Below are 24,731 nucleotides of genomic sequence, written 5' to 3' on the forward strand. Positions count from 1 at the left end.
AGACAAAACAAAACAAGCAAAAAAAACCCCCAAAAAACACATAAATAAAAAGGTTCTCAGCTCAGTAGACTGATAACAGTAAGTGCTGCTTAATGATGGAGCCTATTTGGTGACACAGTGTCCACATCAGTGGTCTCTTCTTCTTCTTCTCCATCACTGTCATACTATAATGAGCCCTTTAAACGGCTAACTGGCGACATCCACACATCCCTCTATCAGCTTTACCCATCATTACTGCTACAACATCCATCCGTCCATATTCGTACATCTGCAAGGCCTGTGTGAGCAAGGGTGATAATTACATACAACTGGTACCAATTAGCAAGTCCCAGTCAGTGAACTGATATTCGATACAGTGTATGTTTGATTATGCTGAACACAATGATAAAGGGGAAAATAAATCCTATAACGTCAACAACAAACACAAAAAACAATTGAAGGGCTGTTTGTTGTTGGAGCTCTGAACAGACTGAAATAATTATATAATATGATTAGTACACAGAGAAAATTGTGTTTAAATTGTTTGGCAATATTGTGGTTGTTCTGGTGGCTAAGCAGGGCAGAGAAAAACTCCTCGAGAATCTTTTTTTAATCACCTGAATGTGAATTATGGAGTTTTTGCATTTCAACCAGCCTGCAATGCTGCACAGATCCGTATCCTGGTTACCTCTTCATGCACAACATTAATTAGAATAACAAATGCTTCATGGCTATTGGCGTTTCATTTGCATTCTGATGTTTTTGCATTTACGTTTTGCTCCATGAACACTCCCAGAACTAACACGCGACTCAACTCCTGTCTCATTAATTTGAAAATTTCTAATTGAACCAAAACATCTTCGGAGCCATATGTTATAAACCACACTACATTAGAATTCTTCTCTATCTATCTATCTATCTATCTATCTATGTATCTATCTATGTATCTATCTATCTATCTATCTATCTATCTATCTATCTATCTATCTATCTATCTATCTATCTATCTATAAAGCGACAGAGGCTGAAAATCTTACTGTGGGGCATGCGCTCCACTGGCTCCAGTCTGACATGACACAGTCATCAGGGCAGGGCAGGAAACAGGTCTGAGCTGTGAATGGCACATCCTCCTGATCACACAGGCTCTCATCTACACCAGTACTTAAGCCCTCAGTGCCACGCCTCACACATCTGTCAGAGAGAGAAGGGGGGGGGGGGGGGGGGAGTTAGAGGGAGAGGGGAGGAGTGAGAGAGAAAGTGAGAGACAGGGAGAAAGGGAGAGAGAAAGAGAAAAAGAGAGAGAGGGAGGGAGGGAGAAAGAAGGAGAGAAGGAGAGGGAGAGAGAGCGAGAGAGAGAGAGAGAAGGCAGTGCTTAGATTGCCAGAGTATGACCTGCACCTTGGTGGCTCTGTGAATCAGTGTCTCTCCACTCACCTGATCTTACGGCTCTGCACCCCCTCTCCACAGGCCGGCTGCTCGTCCAGTGTGTTGATGGTACACACAGACCAGGGCTCAGTCAGCCACTCGTACTGATTACATTCACTCTGACAGGGCACTGCCTCATACACCTGCAGACACACACACACACACACACACACGCATGCATGCATGCACATACACACATACACAAATGGACAGTGAATTAAATGACAGAAAAGGAGATAGGAGCAGAGCTACAGAGCTACATGTCAGATTTGAAGAAGTGATGGACTTGTGTGGATATTCTTTGTAATACACTTTAAAACTTTGAGTGCTTGCATCTAAAAGTGTATGCATCACTTGTTATCAGATAAATACACAACACGGGATTCTGTTTTAAATAATTAATTTGTTTTAGAGCTCTAAAGACTAATTTTGTAATGCTAATGCGAGTTTCATAACAGCATCTGTGAGACCTCTGGCTTCACCATTTTTTTCAGTGCTGAGTAGAGAAATTACTGAGACAAGTGCACCAAACTGTAATAATACCAGCTTTAGAGATATTATCTAATCAACTAAAGCTCAGGAAACATGCTAATATTAAATTTGACTATCAACAGCGTTACAGAAAAACAATCAAGAAAACAAACAAATAAAATCCTTGTTAAATGTGAATATTCACTGATACTCCAGCATAGAGGAGTTTACAGAGTTGACAGTGTATTCAAACACCATTCAGCACTAGCTGTTTTCTCCCTACAGCGTGTACAGACGCCATCGCCCATTCTCATCATAGCCCATCTGGTTCTGCAGCTGCTTAGAGCTCAAATCACCCCCCTGCCCTCTTTCTTTCTCTTCTCTTTTTCCTTTCCACTCCTCTAAGTTTTTTGTCCTCTCTTTTCCTCTCCTCTCCTCTCTTCTCGTCACTGTAAAATCGCAAGCCATCCAAATTGAGCCACATCAAGGGAAATGACTTTCATTTCTGTGCCAGCGAAACAAATGACCATTAAGATTATAATAAAGATGAAGAATAAAGGATGATAAATGTTATGGCCTGTCTACGTAGAGAGCTTTTAAAGAGGGTCATTTTGTTCATGGCACATTCTCAAAATGACAAACTGACATCTCATCAATGCTTGTCTACAGCAGAGAAAAGTAAATAAGGAGATTTTATCCAAAAAATCACTGGTTCTCGTGATACTATACAAGAAAAAAAAAAAAAAAAAGCCTGTTGAAAACTCTCACTTTAAAAAGCAGAGCACAGGACAACAAACGGCTGCTGTCAGAATCATCAAAACCAAATGACAGGAACAAGTCGATGCCCATTTTCTCCCCCTCCGTTCCTCCTCAATCTTTCGCTCGCTTACTCTCAATTCAAGTGCATTTTGGGGAAAATAAAATAATACTAACAGCAGGTCAGCCTCCTCTGCGCTGTCTCTCAAAAGGTTTACAGACAAATTCACAAGATAATGAAGTCCCATGGCCCTTTCAAATGTCAGAGCGAGAGGGCAGGGATGAGATGGAGGATGGAATTTTCACAGAAGGTACTTCACATCAATTCTCACCTACGTGGGGCGCTCAGATAAAAATCAAACTAACTGAATGGGGACCTGCATCATTAGTGTTAACGAAAGAAGAGTGTAAATACAGAATGAGCGGCACTGACCTGAGCCTTTGTGGATGTCCATATAAGCAGTGCATGACAAGCGAAGAAAGAGAGAAGAAAGAGGATATATCCATTAGTTGCTGCACTTTACTTTGCCTTACCCTGTCTTTGATTCGCTAGTTTATAAATTACAGACAAGGTCATTTCAGATTTCTTTGAACAATGTTGTTTCATTTAATGATTAATGGTGATGGAAGAAAGCAAAAGTCAGAGCTGTGGCTATAGTTGACGCTGACATCGTATACCTCTGACAAGTTGTGAAGAGAATAACAGCGACAGTAGCTGACTGTTCACATATAAAATCATGTAACATATGTTTGGTGTCTGAACAGAGAGACATGAACTACAGATAAGTTCACAGGAACTTTGGGGCTCTCCACAACTGTTTTTACTACGAGGACAAATGTAAAGGGTGCAGGCCATACAAGAGATCAAAGAAAGAACACGGAGGTGGACTAATACTTGAATGTTTGGATGCTAAACTTGGATGGACCACTAGGCCTCGTATTACCTTACAAAAACAAATTCAGAAGAAGTGTGCTACTATGAATTAGACTATGCACAGTGTACCTCATGAGATGACCGTTATCAGTATGTAACTACATCCGTGTGGGTAAAATGTTTCTGTTAAATTTTAATGGAGGAGATATACTGCAGGCTGAAGAACTCTTTGAAAATGATTTTTGTCTTTTATAGTCGTGCTACTGACAACTCCGTGCAACTGCACACACTAATAAAACATACGTGGGTACATACATTCATACACACACACACACACACACACACACACACACAAACACAGTGTGGGGCTTTTCGTCAGAAACAAAGACAGTGGGATGGCTAACCTCAAAGGCTATTCTTCGTTCTATAAATCTCTCCAGCTGCCACAGCTTGACTTAAACTTCAAAAAGATTGGGCCATTACTGTCGCATGGCCTCTGGACTCCATAAAAAACAACAGTATTGCACTCAGACTTAGACGAATAGCTCTCTGCTGATGTGCTTTCATATACTTGCGTTTAGGTCTATATGTCAAAAGAAAGTTAAAGCTGAGCATACATAAAGAGGAGAGATGAGATGTCAGTTTGTCCTGCTGAGAAAGGCAACTGGGTGGGCAATATTAAATCCATCCAGGCATTATGTCAGTTTCAGTAAAACGATAAATTCCACCATTCTTCATTATTTTGCTTTAACTGCATTGGAACTGAGTAACTTTATCAAAAAAGGGGTTCAACAGATGCTTTAAAAAGCTGCCATTTCACTCAGTAAAAGATACGCCTCAATCTAAGGACATTAAATACATCTAAGTATCCATATGTAGATTTGAGAAAGAGAGAGGAAGAGAGAGAGAGAGATTTTCCACAGAAGTTTCTGGCACAGAGACCATAATACTACATTCATGGATTAATGTCCAAACTAACTAGAGTTCTTCACAAAAGCCCAAGTGCCATAGGAATTATGACACTTTCTCATGAAGAAGTAACACATTTGACATGACTTCATGAGGACATGTCTGGTAAGACATCAGTGACTCGTTCTTTGAGAAGGAGCACTCACACATGCAGTGGCCAAACATCTAGAGCCGGAAGGATTCTAAATAGCTTTGATTGGTTCATTTCGGCCTGACACTTTTCTCCAAGCGACGAGAACACAGCTCAATACAGCATTATCAATTACTCTTCATTAAAGACTTTAGTGATGATTAATCTGATGGAGCCTTGTCTTTGACTTCAGTCTCATGTGCTGGAACTATCACCATCTCTCTCCATTAGTCCTTAATGAATACAACTGCTGATGCACTGACTGTGCTTATTCCAAAATTACATCTCAAAGAGCTTTTTCTTCCTATTAAGGGGATTCCATCACTGTTGGACAATGAGTGGATATTTATTGTTCAACATTTTCACGCCCTTCACATTTTGTTATTGTAATTAGTTGATAAAGCTACAGCCTAACCTCTGTAACAGAATTAACTGCTTCAGGCCATCTGGACCACAGAAGGACTTTGACAAACCTGGAGAGACTCCAATTGCAAACTGAGCTCTGAACCACTAGGGACCGTCTGAACAATATGCAGAATCACACAGTGAATCTGTAATGCGGAAGGACACCTTAGGGCAGCTGATCTGCTGTGTATAAATGTCGACCACACGTGTTTGGTCCTGCAATTAGAAGGACCTTTCTCTGTCTCTCTCTCTCTCTCTCTCTCTGTCTTTTTCCTGCATGACCACTCTGGCCAATTCAACACACCATTTCTCATTCAAATCAACCTGGCAGAGAGCTTCTCACTCATTACTTCTGAGAGCTCACATTACAGTTTGCGTGAGTGTGTGTTCAGCACACAGCAAGTATTAATTATGAGCACCTGTTTTCTGATCTAGATCATTTAAATACATGGCTAAATTCTACTAGTTGAAATCATTTCTGTTTTTAGAGAATCATGAATGATATTACAAAATTGCCCTGTTATGCTTATGTTTACTGTTGAAGTTCAGCTTTTTCTGTGTCATCAATAATAGTCCATTTTAACTGCAGTAGACACAGCCATGAACATAGAGAGGGGCAATGCTCAACCTGTTTAAACTGTGGCACCATGAAACTAATAATCATTCTACAACCACCTTTCAAAAGCATGTTTCTGAATATGCATGTGATGCAGTGCTGTTTTGAGTTTTACTAGCCAAATAATGCGGAAATATAATATTAACAATATGATATCGGGGATGTATCGCTTATGTAGTTGAATAGACTAGAAAAGTACTACAGAACCTACTATAGCCTTTGAAAAAAAAAGGAAAAAAAAGGTGTAATTACAAGTAAACTTTAAGCTGTTGATTTACACCTTGCCTCAAATTGGCTTCTAAATGCCACTAAACAAGTGCTAACTCTTTCCCACCACTATAAACACCTGAAACAAATCGCAGAAATATGCATTTACCAACAGTTCATATAGTTTTCTACACTGTGTTGTAGAGACTTAAAATTATGAGAGGGCATATGGGATTGTGAAACCTCTGTGGACCTTTTGGTCATTTAGTAGTTTTCTATTTTTTAGATAAAATAAATTTACAGGCACAGCGATGGCTGACACAAGCAAAACCTATGGTTCAGGAGTGAGCAGTTTCCTGATAGAATGGACTTGCTCTGCTAGCTACAGATTTTTCATTTACTTTCATTTACTTTTCATTTGCTATTTATTTTTTTTTTTTTTGACCAAGTGATGTTTTCATTTCTGGTGAGAATTCAATCCACGAGACGTCCAAACAGAAGATCAACAGCGTCGTATCTGTGATTTCCTGCAGAAATATCCGACAGGAAGTAGAAGACCTGTAACTTCACACTGTCTTTTTAATACCATCTCCGAGATTTAGTAATGACTTTAAACCGAATGAAAATAGCGGATCAGATATCACCAAGAGAGGCCGAGAGGCTTTCTCCCCTCTTCCCCTGCTAAAGATGTTCACTGATCGTAGATATGACTAATCACAGCTGAAAAGCTAAATTGGGTTCAGCAGCTGAATAACAAATCTACTGGCATCAAACAGATTTCTCACTCCATCAGAAGGAGGGCTGGCCGCTCAGGGCCAGACATTAATGAACAGAGGCTTTTGCTCAAATCAAAGCATCAATCTCTCCATCTCCATACAAAAAAAAAAAAAAAAAACATACACACACAAGCGCGCAGACACACACACACACACTCATACACACACACAGGCACACATACACGCACACACACACGCAGCTAAACAGATTCGGGTCAATAGTGAAAGGGACAGATCTGAAACGTCATGTCTCCGTCACCTTGTAATTTAGCGATAGAACTTTTCTCTTCCTCAACAACTTGGCAACTGCAGATCAAAACACAAGAGGCATAAAAGGAAAACCTATTGATTTTGTTGTATTCAATAAAGGAAGCAGTGATTGTTTTGAAAGGAGTGAGGGCAGAGTCACAGTGATGAGGTCACAGCAGCACTGAAATATGTTTCAGAGAAAACACGCTTGTCGAGTGTGACATTTATCGTCATAACTAAAGGGTTCTATTCGATGCCAATTATGGAGGCGGAGAGCGTAACGCTGAGCCAAATTCTTTTTTGGGGAAAGTGTCACTCGCTGTTTAACCTGAGCTGTCTTTGTCTACATGTGTGGAGTCGACAAGGCTCAAACGCTCCTGAAATAATGATGAAGCAGGGATTGTCCAGATGGGAAGAAACAAGGCACTAATGGAAAGCAGATGTATCAAAGTCGTTATCTAGTAAAGTTACACTGACAGTCCTGTTTTATTTGTTCATCAGCATCCTACTCATTCTAGATCCCAAATTGAAACCGTTAAAGTTGCCTATTAAATGACATATAATTGCAAAAATGTAGTATGCATTAACCAGTGAAATAAGAAACCGTGGCCTCAAAAGATGGTGCACCAGTGTAATTATTAACATCGATAAACCACGAGTTGTTTTGTAATTATTCATTTTTACACTGTGCTCATGGCAGTTCTCTACTTTATTACGTATGATTATGGGCAAGGTCAAAGTATGCCCCAGGTAAGAGCAAAGCTTTAGGCTTAATAGACTGTGCAATGGCTTAATTACACTACTCATTACACAGTCTATGCAAATACCACTTCACAGGAATAAAATCATTACAATACTAATAAAGGCACATGCAACTTTTGTCAGTACCCTTGACGACAGTCGAACTATGTGCGTGAATGATGCGCAGCACTGTGGATTCTGTCACACAGTCTTATCCCCCGCATACTCACATGGAGCCTTAGCCTACTTCTAGAATTAGTGCAGCAAGAGGTCTGTTTTCTCAGACCAAGATTAAATGGGTATGTGTAACGCTGATGACAGAGCCATTTTAAAAGAGTCTGTCTGCACTTTAGTCCTTTTGGAGAGATGTCTCACTTTGACGAGCCACATGAGTGAACGGGAGGTTTTTATGGAAGGTGATTGGTCTCTGAGTAAAGATTTACTGAGCCTGTTAAATTATGCAGGCTTGATGAACACAGACTCAGCGATAGGCTGGTCTGCTCTAGAGCACATGATAGCGGCCATATGGCACAGAGTACTGAAGGTGAGCAAGAAGAATGGTCTCCACATGATTGGGCCAGAAGCGAGCCCCAAGCCCTCGGCACACGGTGAGGAATCATCCCCCGACTGTATCTGAGACTCTGCTAACCCTGGGGAGAATCGTGTCGGGTAAAACATGATGCTGGAAACAGTGTTTTTCCCTTTTTGTTCAGTTGAGCCTCTCCTGAAATCTCAGCCAGAATGAAATACTTAGGCGGGAAACTGAACGTGTTTGGACATTAAGAGACACATTTTCAAGACAGAGGTATGTTTTAAACCCACTAATCTGTAACGTATAAATGTAAAATACAGAAAACATTAATATACAAATGTTTTCCATCTGTTGTACCAGTTTTATATGAATACTGGTGTTTCACTCCTGATAGTTATATTTAAATTTATTCACACATTTTTTTTTTTATTTAACACTTTTACTTTTAATACTCATAACCAATGAGGTTTCAGAGATCTTGTTCGGATATGCGGACAGGAAGAACAGAGGATGAGAGGGTCCTATTTGCGTAGCATCGATAATGATCTGTTCTGCAGTCACAAGCAGCATATGCCTGTCTTCTATTAAATTCATACAGCTGTTCACTTGCCTGGGCATTGCCGAATCATCTGCACGGGGACAACTTTCCACATTCATCTAACTATCTTCTCTGCTCTAGTCTGTGAGTCTAATCAACCACGGAGGAAGAGAGGACGAGCAAAGAATAAAAAAAAAAAAATCTAGCTTTTGTTGAGTGACTCATTGCAGGAAGCAGGGCAAAATGAAACATCTGCTGAGTCGAACAAACCTCTGCTGCTCCATCAGTATGGCTGAGTGCAGGAGATCCCTGAGTAATGGATGTGCGTACAAAGAGCCAACGGCTTCCGCTGAACATAATGGGACAGAACATTCGAATTAAATCTACAAGTATATGCAACAAATCGAGCAGCAGTATTGACGGAGGACTGTGATGGAGAGAGAGAGAATGAAGAGATTAGGGAGAGTCTAACTGTACAATGCAACCTTTCTTCACGTTCAAGACCATACAAGTACCCTAGACAGCAGATCGATAGATAACAGAGCAAAGCATCATTCTATTAAACAGGAACAGCTGTGTACCACTCCAGAAAGACCTGGGAACAATGCACTGATTGTGACTCGACACTCAAAACCCCTTAATGCTTTGCGCTATAAATAAACAATGAGGATGTGCACTTGTGCCGTGTGCATCCTCTCAGCTCTCAAGGGAATACACAAAAACTCTCGTTGAAGCAAGAGGACAATCAGCCAGAAAACGTTTACCAAAAACACATGGCAAGAGGCAACTGTAAAAATCAAGAGCATATTTAGAACAACATATCAGGTCCTGATATTTTAAGCTATTTACAATTGGACAACACAGAGAGACATTATAGAGAGTTTGTATTCTAACCTGATCACACAACAAAAACTAAAAAGCAAGGCTGTTCGGAGTAGTCAGGATCCTCACAGGCATATGCCTTAACAGTGAACATGCAGTATTACACGCTGAACTCTAGGCATTGGATATTACGTTCTGCTGCACCTGAGGAGGCAGATGTCCCCAGCTCAGCCCACCTATGGGACACATCCAAACAAATGATTCACGACAGAAGCGTGGACTGTCTGTGAGAGTCACAATGTGGCCCATTCACAAAATGTTAACAATAAGCATTCATCTCCACTTTAAGAGATTAGAGAAGGCATTAACAGAGGAAAACTCTGATTTGGATGGCAGGGTATTAGATTGCTGTTAAACAGGGGACACATAAAGCTTGTTAGTGGGCACTTAACCATCTGTACATAAAACCCCACAAGAACACATTAGAATATTTTTCACGCAGTGTTGGCTCATTTGCATACTGACCTCTACAAACCAAAGTGTCCTTTAAAGTCTATTCAAGCATACACCTCACATTCATCATACAATTTTTCTCTTTAAACTGTGACCCCATCAGGAATAAGCTGTCACAAATATTCTCAAAGATGAATAAATATGGAAAGCTTTTGATAAGAGGCCAAATTTCTTGTCCTTCATGCATTGTCACTAGATTCATTAATCTAGTGACAATGTTCCCCATACACCCTGAGGCACTTAATAAACTGCGATAAAACTCCAACAACAATATTGGAACTTCAGTGGCAGGAATCCATGAGATTTGTTTCTTTTTTTTTTTTTTCTTTGGAGGAAGTTATTTTGATTAATATGTGTGAGGATCGTGTTCAAGTTTGTCGCGTTTCTAATAAACAGAGCGTTGTGATAGCTACCCAAAGGCTCACAGATTGTCGACATGATGAACTAGACTTTTTAAGTGGACACATTGTTCTACCAAGCCAGTGGAATCCCGTAGAGACATTAAGTGATCAGAGCAATTACAAAGAGCGTCCTTACTCTCGTCCCTCTGTGGCCTCCCTAGGAGCTGTCCAAAATAAAAATAGCTACAATACTATTTAACAGGCAGTACCAGTGTCCAGAGAAATTGGGTTTCTTTATATTCAGTTCTGAAGGACGTTTATGGAGGCCCTGTAGCTGATGACATGCAGCACATTTCCCAGACTGTTAATGATAAATTTTTTTATCCGAAGCGTATCAGAAACTTTTAGTTGTACACAAACAACTCTGCTACTCCAAAACAGCCCACGAGGCATTTTTCCCTCGTAACTTAATAGAAACTCTGCTGATGACTGTAATTAAGCCCTTTTTTGCATTGAAACATCTCTAAACTGTTACGCTGGCGATCATTATTCTCAATAATCATTAATCATCTTTGTCTGCATTCAGCACCTACAGCAGGTGTCAGTAAGCTAGCATTGGAATCTAAATAGTGTTCTCAACATGTCAAAGTCCATATAGTTCCCACTAGCTCTGTACACCTCACCTGATTTTTCAGGTCCAGTTTGGGGCAGGGCCGGCCACCGTTGAAGGTTTTCTCTCTAAGCCATTTGGACCTGACCTTTAGTCCACTGCCGCAGGAGACACTGCAGGGTGACCAGGGCGACCAGTCGCTCAGCTTGCAGTCCAGGGGACATGGGATGTGACATACCTCCTCCAGCAAGCCTGTAGTCAAGCATGCCGAGAGAGAGAATTACAGCTGAGGGCATTTACAGGATCACAGATCGCTAACTCTCTAATCGTGTCAGGGACAGACCACTTAGCTCAGAGGCCTCCATTTACTTTGCAGTAACATACCGAGAGCCCCCCGGAGCTCCCTATTTGACTAATGACTACTTCTCTAATAGTGGTGACCTGGGGAGAGATTGCCTGGGCTCACCTGATTCACTGCACAGAGTTGGACTAACGAGCTTGCCCTCCTGGTCCACACACGCCACAGCACGGTAGCGTACGCCCTTGCCACAGTCCCTTGCATCCCTGCGAACCCTCCAGCCATGCAAAGAACCCTGGGCTGGGACCTCTGGGAGGATGCATGACGACCAGTTGCCGTAAGGCTGAGACACGAACTCTTCACAAGGACAAGGCTCAGACTCCACCAGGGGGTACAAGTCCTCTCGCTGACAGTGTTCCCTCTTTCTGCTGCGACCTGTAGAAAAACGCAAGCGCGCACACACACACACACACACACACACACACACACACAAAAGCATATATATCAAAGTATTCAGGGGCAGAAGCAACTCAGATATCCACCTCAACAGGTTCTAAGGTACAGCCTGAATACACAGCCAAGTACCTTTGAAAAGGACATCGTTAGGACACAGATTGGAAAAATGACATAATCTCTTTGTGGGTGAATGAGAGGAGTGAAGAAGAGAGAGGTCTGTGCATTTTCCACTAGAACCTTGTTGAAACATTAATGTTGCAGAAGCCATGTTTCAGGCAACGTTTTATTTTGTCAACAACAGTGTACTCTTTTACACCGTTACCCATTACAAATTTTTTTCAGGGGGGAATCAACATGCTATTGTGAGTCATTTGAAGCAAAATGCTTTAAAGAGTAGTCACGTGATTTCAGTCAGATTTTTGTTTTTCGCCGCAAGACAAGGCTTGTTTTATTCATTCATTTTTTTAAATGCACACAAACTCCTCTCCCTGTTCCTTTCTTTATGTAATTCCTACTCTTTTAATGTTGGTAATACACACACACATTCTGGTATGTGCTGAAGGGCTTTTGAAGCTTATTGGCAGGATTGGCTTAGTATTAGTGTTTCTTAATATCACCGAGTTCTCCAGGGTAACAGCTCTCCTACACACACACACGCACACACACAGGGAACCTGTATTACTGTGAATCAAATACCTCTGATAATTACACTGTTATATAATTAATATATTTCAAAGAACAAAGATTTTTTATAGAGAGGTCACCAGATCTTTTCAGTACACTTCACTTCATGGAACATTTACAATTAGTCATATCTGTTAGAAATGAAAAGCCCATTAGATTCTAAATAAAGAAAACCATCCTGGAGAAAATGTGTGTTTTTATCTGACACACTGTCACTTACACTGTCTGCCACGGCACACTAAGGACCTCTGTCTTGTCTAGTGCAGTCATGTCAGTGCCATAGCATACAATATTCACACGCTCTTATGACAGTGAATATAAAAAATAAAATCCCAGCATAAGTGTCCTCATTCCTGTCCTAAAATATGAGACTTTGTGTCTGCTATAAAGGATTCCAGCCATGCCAGTGGAAGGTCACTGAGTCACTTGAGCAAAGTTGGAGCACTCAGTAATAAATCAGTCAGTTCAGTAAAGCCACTGTCAGTGCAAGGGCTGCAATAGCTGAAGCACAGACTACTGATTGTCTGCATTTTTCCATGCGCTGCTGGTTAGGTCTGCATACTGTATGGAGGTTCATTACTGTTTGACTGTTGTGTAATGCGTGGATCTGACAACGTGGATTGATTCACTCTGGACTTGTGAGAAATTAGAGTAAACACTGGATGAGTTAACGTTTTAATGATGTCATGGTGTGTGTATCGCAAACTTGACGTTGGGAACGCAACGCTACCATCAGGGTCGCCCCTGCTGCGGAAGCCAGACAAAGCAAATAAAATAAACAAATAAAACGAAACGCAGCTCCGCGTCCGAGCCAGATGGTTAAGGAAAGGAAAAAAAAAAAATGGGGCCGACATTTGACGGGATTCCTCAGCAGTCTACCTGCATGCTGTGTGCTGGGCTCGGACTTTCTTTGAGCAGTTCGTCTATGGGAGTCCAGAAGCTTTCTGCCCAGTCTCCACGAGCAGCCATCTGTTTCTGCTGTTCTGAGGCTGCCTGATTGCAAACAGCCCGAGCTGTGTGAATTCACTGTCAGCGGGCACCGACGCGCCGACAATCTGTTCACAAACCCCCGGCCCTGTGGCCGCTTCTCGCTCTCCGGCTTCAGCTCCGCATTTACATAATTGATGATGCCTCTTAACTCCACACCTGCTGGATACCATACATTCAATTAAATCCCAGCTTCCGTTTCGCCTTAGCTTGCACTTTTCGCGTTTTCATTACATCTATTTTTCATCGACCCTCGCCACGAACACGGAGGGAAAAAAAAGAAAAAAAGATCACTGGTGTTCTCGGTTTTGATCAGCTTTGAAGTGGATTGGGTTAGAAAAGTCAGAAAGAAAAGCCCTGTGAAATTGCACTGACACACACACACACACACACACACACACACACACACACACACACACACGCAAAAAGGGGTCTGCGTTACGTGGAGCGGAGATGGTAATGAGAAACAAGCTGTCTAAAAGGGTACATTTCTGCAGTTACCCCTAAAAGACAGCTCTCTAAACTGTCCCTAGAATTGTTCACAGCAGGTAATCTTTGAATATGGAAGTGATTGTTGTACAAGTGGGGAAAACAACCCTCCACAGGCACATTAGAGTGGGAGGGGGAAAGGGGGGGGGATTGTGAGAGACAAAGAAGTGTGGATATTTAATGGAAGTGCATTCAGCACAGATCCTCCACTCAGCACACAGACTGTGAGCTCTCCCGGTGGTCCACTTATTCTGCTCTCTGTGTCCACACAGACAAGCCTGTAAGCCCATCTGCAATATTCCCTCTGTTCACTTCAACAATCCGGCAATACCTCTCCATCTTTTCCTCTCCCTGAACCCCTGCGACCAAATATGACTCTCTCGCTCTCTTTCTCAGTCCGTATTCACTACAGACTATTCTCTTTGTCTGATCAAAACGATTCTACCTGTCCACCTATGTAGAATTACATCTGTGCTTGCTTACTATTGCCCACCAAGGTGTAATTTTCTTTGTCCACGAATCTCTACCCTGTATCCTTGAGAGTCTACTCTAGTTTATGCTTTCTGTCCAGAGCTTTGTGGTGACTGTGAAATTTCAACAGAAAAAGGCCAAAATAGTGCAGAGAGTACAGACGTGCTCTGATCCAGTGCAGCATGCACAGTTAACTTAGGTTGTAAATGAAAAGCATTATGGGTAAAGACAGGGAGAATATGCTACAGCCCAGAGCAAATGATCAAAAATTTATGAGGACAAATGGAATCTGCCCTGCTGCAGCAACATAGCATGTAATTCAGCTAAAAGGGTTTGTCATCTTCATTTCAATGAGGGGATTACATTGGTTTTGAGGACCTTCATTTGCACCTGACACAGACTTTGGGGACACTACATAAGGGCGCTGTGAAGCAGACTGATCCATACTGAAGTAATGTGAGGACACAAGGCGCAGCTCTCCCTCCTTTCAGCAATTGCAGCAACTTGCCACTTTTAGCTCTGAAAGAGAATCTCACGTGTCAGACAGTTAAGGTATGAATTCTGGGTGTAATGTCTTCTCTCCTACAGATTAAATGCAAGCATCTGTGAAAGACATTTTCAACCACTGGGTACCAATGACGGAAAAAAGGATTTTGTCATTGGTGCCAAAAATGCTTCACAGGTCATGTGAAGTGAGGTGAGGAGAACTTCACTGTTCGGGAGCTGTCCTCAATCGACTTCACCAGTAGTTCTGTATGAATCTGATTACTGCGTCACACAGTCAAGGGGTATTATCTCACCTCTAATATCACACTGTTATTATTTTTCTGATCTTGCTGTATGTGAGAGTTTCAGTTATCCTCTCACATTAGATGTGCTTCATTAAAATGGTATGTCAGGTGTGCGGCAAGGTTTATCTCACCTGTGAGCGATCGCTTGCGGCTGCGCCAGCTACCGCAGCCTGAACACTCTGAGAACTTGGACCAGATGCTGAAGGTACAGTCATCCTTACAGGGCACATGGCAGCTTCTGAAATGAGCTGGCATCACGCCTGCCCAATGCAGGCACTCTGTCATGGCAACGGGCTCATCATTCTCATCCACGCAGCTGACTCCTGTAGACACATGCACGCAGACAGACACAAAAATGACGGGGAATCATCACCAACGCACTGTGAGAAAGTCCCCACTGTTATAACAGCGCTTGAAGACCCTTTTATCTGTTGCTTCTCCTGTTTTTCAGCACTGGAACAGTGAAGCAGGAGGAGGGTTTGCAGAACCAAATGAACCCAGTGATAGGAGTAGAAACAGCCAGAACCAGCCAGAACAGACACTCAGTTGAGCAGAGGTTATTACAATTGTGCATAACTGATGAGCAAGTGGCAACATCAGTTTTCTCTCCTACAGCTAAAACAGATGGATAGACAGAACTCTCTGATTTATACTAAGAAAAGTAACACAACACAGACATTAAGATCAAGTTTCATATAGAATACACAGTGTTCTCTCTAGGATTTATCTATGTGCCATACCCTATGGTTAAGGTCAGTGCCAGAACAGAAGATATGCGTACCACCAGAAGATAATTTGACCTTCTACTGACCCTTTTATTGAACTGTTTACAGTATTACATAAGGATGTAATGTCAATGAGGTTACATCTCTAAGATGAATTCAAACATAAAATGTTACATCTGTTTTTTAGGCATTCATTGGCATGGTTTTATACAAAGGACAGAACTGTTTTCTCATCATTTCCAACCATAAGTCATTTTCCTTTCGAATACTCTATATTTATTCACTACACTTCATTACGCTCAGAGAGTGTCTTGGACTTCTTTGGAATTAAATCTCTGGACTTTAATTACCAAAAACATAAAGGTTATCACATAAAGGTTTAGCATCATCCTCTAAGCTTGAAGATCAAAGCATCACTTGTTATGTTCCTCTATCTGAGCCTTCAGATTTCAGATCCTCTTTGGTTCTTTCGTTGAAATACCACTCTGGCTTTTGCACTTCTGAATGATGCTAAATTACATGCTTGGCAAATGTGGATGTGCTTGTTACCTTTTCAGATTCATGATGCATCTTGCCCACCCACAAGCTAATGTGCTCCCGGGAGAGACTGCAGAACGCGAGCTTGGGGCTCTCGCTGGCTGACTTAAATTTGCCACTTGGTTTTTTACTCGATGACATGTTTTGACACGCAGTTTCTCTGAGCGACTCCTCCACAGTGAAAAGCTCTATCTATGCGAGTGAGTAAAGGTAGCGCTTCAACTGCTCTCTCGCACAGCCGATCTCTCACCTCTAACGCGTCACCTGTGTTAAAACAGCCACTCTAAATGACACTTAAACAGCACATCCTTAGCCTCACAGCCAGCGCTCTGTCTCTAGTGTCCAAAAAAAACCCCAACAACAAAAAAAAAAACAAAACAAACGAGCGTAGACTTGTAGCACTGCAGTTACTACTGCTACTACTGCAGAGCGAATTTAGACACTAATAAATGAATAGTTTACACATAAAATCAGCTTGAATATCTTGAGCCTAATGATACATCAAAGTATTTGGTGAACTAATTCTGAACTAAAGCGGGTTAACAGAAAAAGTGCTACTGCATCATAGCATTTGAAGTCAAGTACATTTGAAATGATAATTCAAACAAGTTAATAAAACATATATAGTAAATAGATTTATAATAGAATGAAATAAAATTAAAACCATATAAATATATGTATATATACATTTTGCCAGTGTGCATAATGTTCTTAAAAAAAGCTAAAGATTGCACTGTGACTCCATGAGTGACATGTTTCTTTGTGTTATTGGTCACTCTGAAGTACACTGGACAAACTGACAACAATCGAAATTCATTCACTAAATACAGACATTCAACTGAACTGTCGCATGGCAAAAACGCTTTATGTAAATTTTAGCACACTGAGAGCTTAATCTGTGATACATATGTAGAGGGATGAAGCAAACAAAGGAAAAGGGGATTAAGAGAGGTAAGCTGATGTCATTAAACTGTCAAATTAAAAATCCCCCTTCTTTCTAACATAATGGAGCTGAGACGGGGAGAACTATTGAGATTTCCCATGTTTCTGTACTCGTTAGAAAAGCTTCTCTCACTCCAATTAAGCATGTACTGATTTCAGAAAGAGGACAAGGAGTGTGAAGACTGATAAGAGACCAGGAGACAATTCTCCTCCGCCAGGGCACGGAACTGGAAGGTGATTATTTCTTTCATTCTCGGCACTGACATTCCACTACGCAGTATAATTAAGTGAGGGTGGCTAGAATGTCATTCAGAACAGACCTAGTTGATATTCACTCTTTATTTGTTTAACTACTGCTTCCAAAGAATGGAATCAAATCAAACTCTGACTTGCATGGACACATAACCTTCCCTGTGGGAGTGTGTGTAGTGTGTTGTTATCTTAGAAAATGACCTGCTGACATCTTTGGCGAGGCATTGATTCACAAACATGCCTTTAACATGGTTTATTGATTCCTATTTGACTTTAAAATTCTGCCCCCGATCATCCTTGTCTTATTCTACATTTCACGCCTGTGGCTATGTGGGTAACGGCTGTATCGGGGGAGGCCAGAGTGGCTGGGGGGTGATCGATGGCTGATCTGTGGAGTGCTGACACTCATACATTTTGGTGTATCTCACAGACCTCACAACGATTACTGACAGGAATACTACTGAGTGCAACGCTACACATGTTTGTCAGCATAGGACCTTTCTAATGAGCTTTTAGTATCTGTTAAAAAAGAACAAAAAAACAAGAATATTGATTGCATTATTGTGTTAAGCATATAAGTACAATATTCACGCATCATTTTACCATCTTCAGGGTGTCATACAGATTTTCACTTGAGTAACTCAATTTCTCTCTATCTGTCCAAGGCTGGCAGTCTGACTGTCCTGCTTGCTTGTTCTCTCTCTCTCTCTCTCTCTCTCTCTCCCTTTCACTTGCTCATTTTTAAATACACCATCCAAGCCAGGGACAGACTGACAGTGCTGGCATTCAGATATTGCATGGAGGACAGGTTGCTACAGAACAATTATTTCTACTCTTTCCTCTGCCCCTTACAGCTTTTTCATACAGTTTTTTTTACCACGTTTTCTCCTCTTCAAATCAGTAACATTTTATTCTCTCTGCGACTCTTGACAGAGATCATCTTTAATAATGAACTTGCCTTCGGAAGATGACAGCATTTGCTGGCCACACAAAAGGGCATTCAGTGAACTTTTACACACTTATAAAAGACGCTTTTTAAACTTCTCTTCAGTGCTTCTCAAGACTCATTAATGCTTCTCAAGACTGACTGGGCACAAAAGAAAATTCATTAGAATATCTTTTCTATAAGTTTTCAATGCTTAACTGTCAGTTTTAATCTAAAAATCTCATTCACATTAAAGGCCTTACAATATCCTTACAATACCATTCATATCGAACAAAATATATAATACGATGTCATTTACATAAAACTCCTTCTTAGCGATGACTGAAAGTAATGAAATAATATGAGTGAAAACTGGATATCTGGGATACCTTGCCTAAACACAAAAGACAAAATTGCAGGTTGGTAACCTAAATTACCACTCGTGCCTCTTAGCTGCATTGAATTCACAGTACATTCATTATTAATGAAACAATATTCTTATTATTCCTTTTTCACGGCTCTTTTTTTTTTTTCACTCTGAGCACAAACAGGATTTGACTTGACTTGACTTGACTTGCAGGGGCAGCGTCTACTGGTGGGCACTCCCTTGACAGATAGGACGTGTAAGAAGTCAGCTGTAAGAAACAACATAATGACTCACTCCCAGTGACCTTATGGGATGAGAGGTCAAACCACAAGCCATATTATCCTCTTACTCTGATAACAGTATACACTGACCCGAGCCTGCTTCAACATCTACACAGTGCAAAGCTTTGGGCACATTTACAGCCTACCCTGTCCCTTTCTGCAAACTTCTGGACCAAAAAAAAAAAAAAAAGTCATATTTTCCGTTCAACTTTTTCGTTTTAAGTCTGTTTATTATTGAAAGGCAATCTGTTCTGGAAAAAAAAAACAAAAAAAAAACCAGCAGTTGCCAATTAAACAAGTTTGGGGCCCAGACCTAATTTCCCCAGTCATGGCGCCTCGTGCTGTATTTTCCAGGTGTCTAGCCATTTGTGTGAACCAGAGGTGCGACATAGTTAGTGCATTGAGTCTCTCCTCTGAGTCATAGTCTGGGAGAAGCTGTTCTTGCCAGTTCACTGAGTGCAATTTACTGCCCTCCACCCAGCCACCCCCGCTCCCACCCCCAGCCCCTCCTATATATTCCCTAGCATGCTGATAAAGCAAGTCTGCTGCACACAGCAAGCTGCCTGGGCCACCTCATCTGCATCTCTGAGGATGAGAGAGAAGAGAGTACTGTCAGACTATTCTTAAGCGCTGTTAGATCCTGAACCATAGTCTAATGCTAACAGCCCAACATGTTAGTGTTTTCCTTTCCAACAACACATCATCCGAAACACATACAATTATACAATATTAATATGTATGTGTATATATATATATATATATGTACACACACACACATATATATGCGTTTTTTTTAAATGAATGTAGGAAGCCGTACTGATCAAGAGATGCCTTGTTTGTTTGTCTTTTGACTTTTATTAGCTTAAAGCAAGTGAGGGAAAGATTTATTTTATTTATTTTCTCATTTCTCTGAGTTTTTTGATAAAGCAGAATTCAAAAGTGCCACATCTTGACAGAAATGTTGGGTGAAATACACAGAATAAACAAATGTGCTCTGTAACATTTCCTATGAGGTCAGTTTCCACTCAGTGTTGGATTTGTTTTAAAGACAGCAGAAATTCAAATCACTTCTTGCAGGATAATATATTCACTTTTCTATTACTTTTAATGAATGCTCTCATTAATTTTAATGAGTACACTCAATATCCGGAATATTTTTGACCTTTGACTTTTTTAATGTCACCTTTATTCTCTTGAACTGGTATCACATTCAAATAAATCACGGAAGGTCATCAAAATGTCAAGCTATATCTGGTGTAGCAACCGTAACTTTTAATGAATTGATTGTTATGGTATTGTAGTCACAACCAAACCATAATTTTTTAAACTTCTTCAATTTCTTTCCATATGCACAAAATCTATGCACAAAATGACAGAGGACTCCGAATGGACATGACAGCGCTGTAACACTTTGTCAAAAGTGTAAATTAATCTAGTTTTTGCAGCTTTAGTATAAATAGTCAGGTGTCATCATTGCTGTTTGAAATAATGGGGAAACTAATTAATACATTTTACATTGTTGTGAGGAATTGCAAATGTTCATTGTTCCATAAAAAAAAGACCCTTCTCCTGCCTGTTCACAAGTACACAAAGCCAGAGAGAACAAACAATGACAAGCATAGACTAGCTGCTTTTAAATGCAGAACAGGCTTACAGCAAAAATTAGCAGCTCTTTAATTGTTGGGGATGAAGGTCTTGGGTTGTGACATTGAGGTTAGTGCAGCAGTCTCTGCTGTCAAAATTAGGATATAAATCATTTTAATAGCTAACATAAATCAACATTTCATGGAGAGCCAGGCAAGACCTAAAGCACCTTTTAACTAGCTTTAAAAGTGTCTGCGCTGATATACAGGTTGCACAGGATTCATGCATACAGTATATATCACAAGTATGCTAGTGTATTTTGTATAGAAGTACTCTAATGTGTGTGTGTGTCTGTGTGTGTGTGTGTGCGCACGCGTGTGTGTTTGTGTGTGTGTGAGTGTGTGTGTGTGTGTGTGTGTTTGTGTGTGTGTGTGTGTGTGTGAGTGAGTGCGTGTGTGTGTGTGTTTTGTGTGTTGTGTGTGTGTGCGCGCGTGTGTGTGTGTGTGTCTATGTTTGTGTGTGTGTCTGTGTGTGTGTCTGTGTGTGTGTGTGTGTGTATGTGTGTGTGTGTGTGTGTCTCTGTGTGTGTGTGTGTGTGTGTGTTTTGTGTGTTGTGTGCGTGTGTGTGTGTGTGTGTGTGTGTGTGTGTGTGTGTGTGTGTGTTTTGTGTATTGTGTGTGCGTGTGTGTGCGCGCGCGCGTGTGTGTGTGTGTGTGTGTCTGTGTGTGTGTGTGTGTGTGTGTGTCTGTGTTTGTGTGTGTGTGTGTGTGTATGAGTGTGTGTGTGTGTGTGTGTGTGTGAGTGTGAGTGTGTTTGTGTTCAAAACGACACACTGGTTGTGATCTTTTGTTTATGTGTACCACCTCCAGACACGCCTTTCCCCCACAACACAAACCCTGCTGCACGTTAAGGTCCCTCAAAAGGTGATCACTGCTCCACACACGCATACACACACAAGCACTGATGTCTTCCTGGAGCAACATGCAAAAAGTTTTCCACTGTGTTACAAAGCTCTTGCAGCGTCAAAGTAGCAAAGCAGACTTCGCACAATGAGACATGAGAGAGACAGTGAGAACTTGACACCTCGTTATAGCAAATGAAACCTGCATGTCTAACCTCTTGTCTGCAGTCCTTTGCCACAGGATTCACTGGTTCCAGATATTCCTTGTCGGACAGAATCAGGAACCAGGGTGCACTGAAGCCACCTGTGTGTTCTCCAACTGGTAAACAGATCAGAGTTGAGAGCTGAATATATTTTGAGCAAACGTGTTTCATTCCTAAGGTGAAACGCTATAACACTGTGGAAAAACTGAACAGCCGACTGAGCACAAGTACAAATCTTTGCTTGTACTTAACCTGTAGGTAGGACAGACAGGAAGTGTTTCGCATTCCCTCTCCTCGTAAAGAGTGTCCGGGCATTCCTGTCCTCCATTGGCTGACCGCTGGATGATGGTTCGGTATCTTGACTGAGAGGGTGGTGTTGCGTTTACTGAGCAGAGAAAAGGAAAAAAAAAAAGATCACATTAATATTGCGTGTGAATTATAGACACTAAATGAATACGTAATCTGGGTCTTCAACTCAAACACAAAGATATTATCTCTGATGATTTGCCTTTGCTGTGCCTGCTCTTTGAATATAGATGCTAAACTGATGTAATGACTTCATTTAACTTGGGCTCTGAGGCTCATTGCACATTCCCAATTACTAAAGAGTGAAAATAATGCAATTAAGAATATGATCACGTCAACCTAGTGTGGTAACGAAGGCTATTTACAAAGAGAGAATATCAAGTTATTTTTAAAAACAATTAAACACTTTTGATTCCCAAACCATTTAAACATACTGTTTGAAATCATTAAATTTCAATTTACTTCTTGGATAATCTGCTAATGATTATAGCCAATTATCAGACTCATTAAAGTCAAATAAAATGATATTATATCATGAGAACGCTTTAAAACAAATCTGTAAAGATGTAATTGTGATATATCTATTTAAGAAGTTCTTTAACAGACAGTGACCCAGCAGCTGAGAAAAATGCAGAGCACTGGAGTGCAAAAATGCGCTTTGGCAGCCAATGCAATACGGTTTTCCCAGCTTCTGTGATTTAAACTCAAATACACTCTAATCTCCAATATAACACTGCTTTCATTACGTATGCACGGCATGTCACTATACAGGCATTGCACTCGGTTTTTAATAACAAATTCGATGTCTTTAATCTCTTTATTCTCTGGAGAGTGAAGGAAATTATTGTATCTGAGAAAGGTTCAGAGGCAAAATGCTAGACACTGCAATTTTTGTTCAAAGTCGCCAAGGTTTAGGTGGCGAATGAAAACAACACAAAGTATGTCCACACAGCAGTATATAAGAAAAGGGATACAGTGTGTGGTCTAAGGCAGTACCTGGAAGGCAGGTAGAGGGGCAGGCCGTCCATTCACTGAAAGGAGTCACCATGCAGTCTGTCTTACAGGGCAGCAGACAGGGACGGACAGTCTCTGGACGAGCAGAATCTGGGCACCTGCAGCAGAGAGAGAGAGAGAGAAAGAGAAAGAGAGAGAGAGAGAGAGAGAGAGAGAGAGAGAGAGAGAGAGAGAGGAGGGGGTTCTGAAGTGTGTTGCTATTGGCAATCAATGATAAGCTATTTGATTCACAGTGCAGTAAGTACAATCAGGTGCCCTGTCCTTGACATTCTACTGTGTGTGCACCGCACGAGGGGGAGAGACATGATCACGTCAAGCCGTTACTCGCACCTGTTTAATCTGTCTAGCACGTGGAGAATCATTTATAGATAGCACGCAGAGTCTGAACAGTAGTGGCTACCCTGACTTAATCGAACGTGAATATAAGTAGCTGAAATTGGCTGTAGGGAAAGAAAGAGGGATTGAGAAGAATAATGTGGGTTTGTTTATCTGTCTATTCTCAGAGAGACAGTTAGCGAGCGGTGAAGAGCAACAGCCATGCCACTATTTGAGAGGCTGAGCATTCTGGGAGAGAAATCGATCAAAGTCCATGACATGACTGCTAATTAAACTTGAAAACCCTTGCATGCTGTATACAAATGACTTTGTTTAAATCCAAGCTGATTCATACTTATAAAAACATAGCAACGAGTATATTTCAAAAACATAGAGATTTCATCACAAACATGGCATGATATTGAACTATTCTTCAGCATATTCTCTTGATTATTTAAAATATGAAAACAACATATCAAGTCAGGTAGCAATACCTAATTTCGGTCTCAGCGGACATACTGTTTGATTAAATGAATGCAAGAAACATTCGCCCCCCGTGAGTGTCTGACTCTAGGGCCTCTCAACTGAAACAATTTTTTTTCTTCAATCATAGTATATGTGTCTGGCTGCAGAAAGCTTAGTAGTCTCCTGGGGAGAGCAACAGCACACAAGCCCAAATTCACTTCCCTGCCTGCTTTTTCGGAGCACGGAGACAGTGCATCAGAGTGCACAGTGGGGACTACGGCACCGCATGACTCCGTAGACTAGGCTCCAGGCTATAGAGGCCACCATGGATATTATATCAAAGTTACAGAGGAAGAGAAACACATTGAGACATTCTTTCTTCCTGGGCTCTTTAGTTCTCTCTGGTACAGCATGCAGATGGGGATAGTGATGCAACACAAGCAAATATGGTAGAGAATGATGTTTAAGCAAAGACGGAGATAAGAAAAATGAAGGACACAAGGTTGCAGAGAGGAGGCGGGTGAGCGGGTGGGTGGGTGGGTTGGTTGGGGGAGGGGGGGGTATCATTACCATACAAAGACAATGGTAACAAATACAAAAGTAAAGAAAGGAAACTTGATCAAAAAGAGCATCGAACTTCATAGGAGACGATCAAAATACAAAAAAAAAAAAAAAAAGAAAGAAAACTGCACAGCTTCACAAATTCAACCTTTTTCATATGGCTTTACAGTGTCGCACATTCTACAGATCAAACTGGGTTAATGTGAGAAGACCAAAATCTGTG

The 24,731-nt window shown here is 41.1% G+C and overlaps 1 protein-coding gene across 1 annotated transcript in view; it reads right to left on the reverse strand.

The window, feature by feature from the left end:
- Nucleotides 1-24,731, reverse strand: part of thsd7ba (thrombospondin, type I, domain containing 7Ba) — an 82,228-nt gene that overhangs the window by 9,949 nt on the left and 47,548 nt on the right. Inside the window, exons 10-18 of the mRNA XM_030786688.1 lie at nucleotides 23,150-23,265; nucleotides 22,100-22,232; nucleotides 21,860-21,963; nucleotides 15,262-15,453; nucleotides 11,421-11,687; nucleotides 11,028-11,206; nucleotides 3,065-3,070; nucleotides 1,414-1,547; nucleotides 1,017-1,170 (exon numbers count right to left, since the gene is read on the reverse strand). Of these exons, the coding sequence (XP_030642548.1) occupies nucleotides 1,017-1,170; nucleotides 1,414-1,547; nucleotides 3,065-3,070; nucleotides 11,028-11,206; nucleotides 11,421-11,687; nucleotides 15,262-15,453; nucleotides 21,860-21,963; nucleotides 22,100-22,232; nucleotides 23,150-23,265 (1,285 nt within the window). The remainder of the gene's footprint in view (nucleotides 1-1,016; nucleotides 1,171-1,413; nucleotides 1,548-3,064; nucleotides 3,071-11,027; nucleotides 11,207-11,420; nucleotides 11,688-15,261; nucleotides 15,454-21,859; nucleotides 21,964-22,099; nucleotides 22,233-23,149; nucleotides 23,266-24,731) is intronic.

The sequence above is a fragment of the Chanos chanos genome, chromosome 10 (genome assembly GCF_902362185.1).
Source record: "Chanos chanos chromosome 10, fChaCha1.1, whole genome shotgun sequence".
NCBI lineage: Eukaryota > Metazoa > Chordata > Actinopteri > Gonorynchiformes > Chanidae > Chanos > Chanos chanos.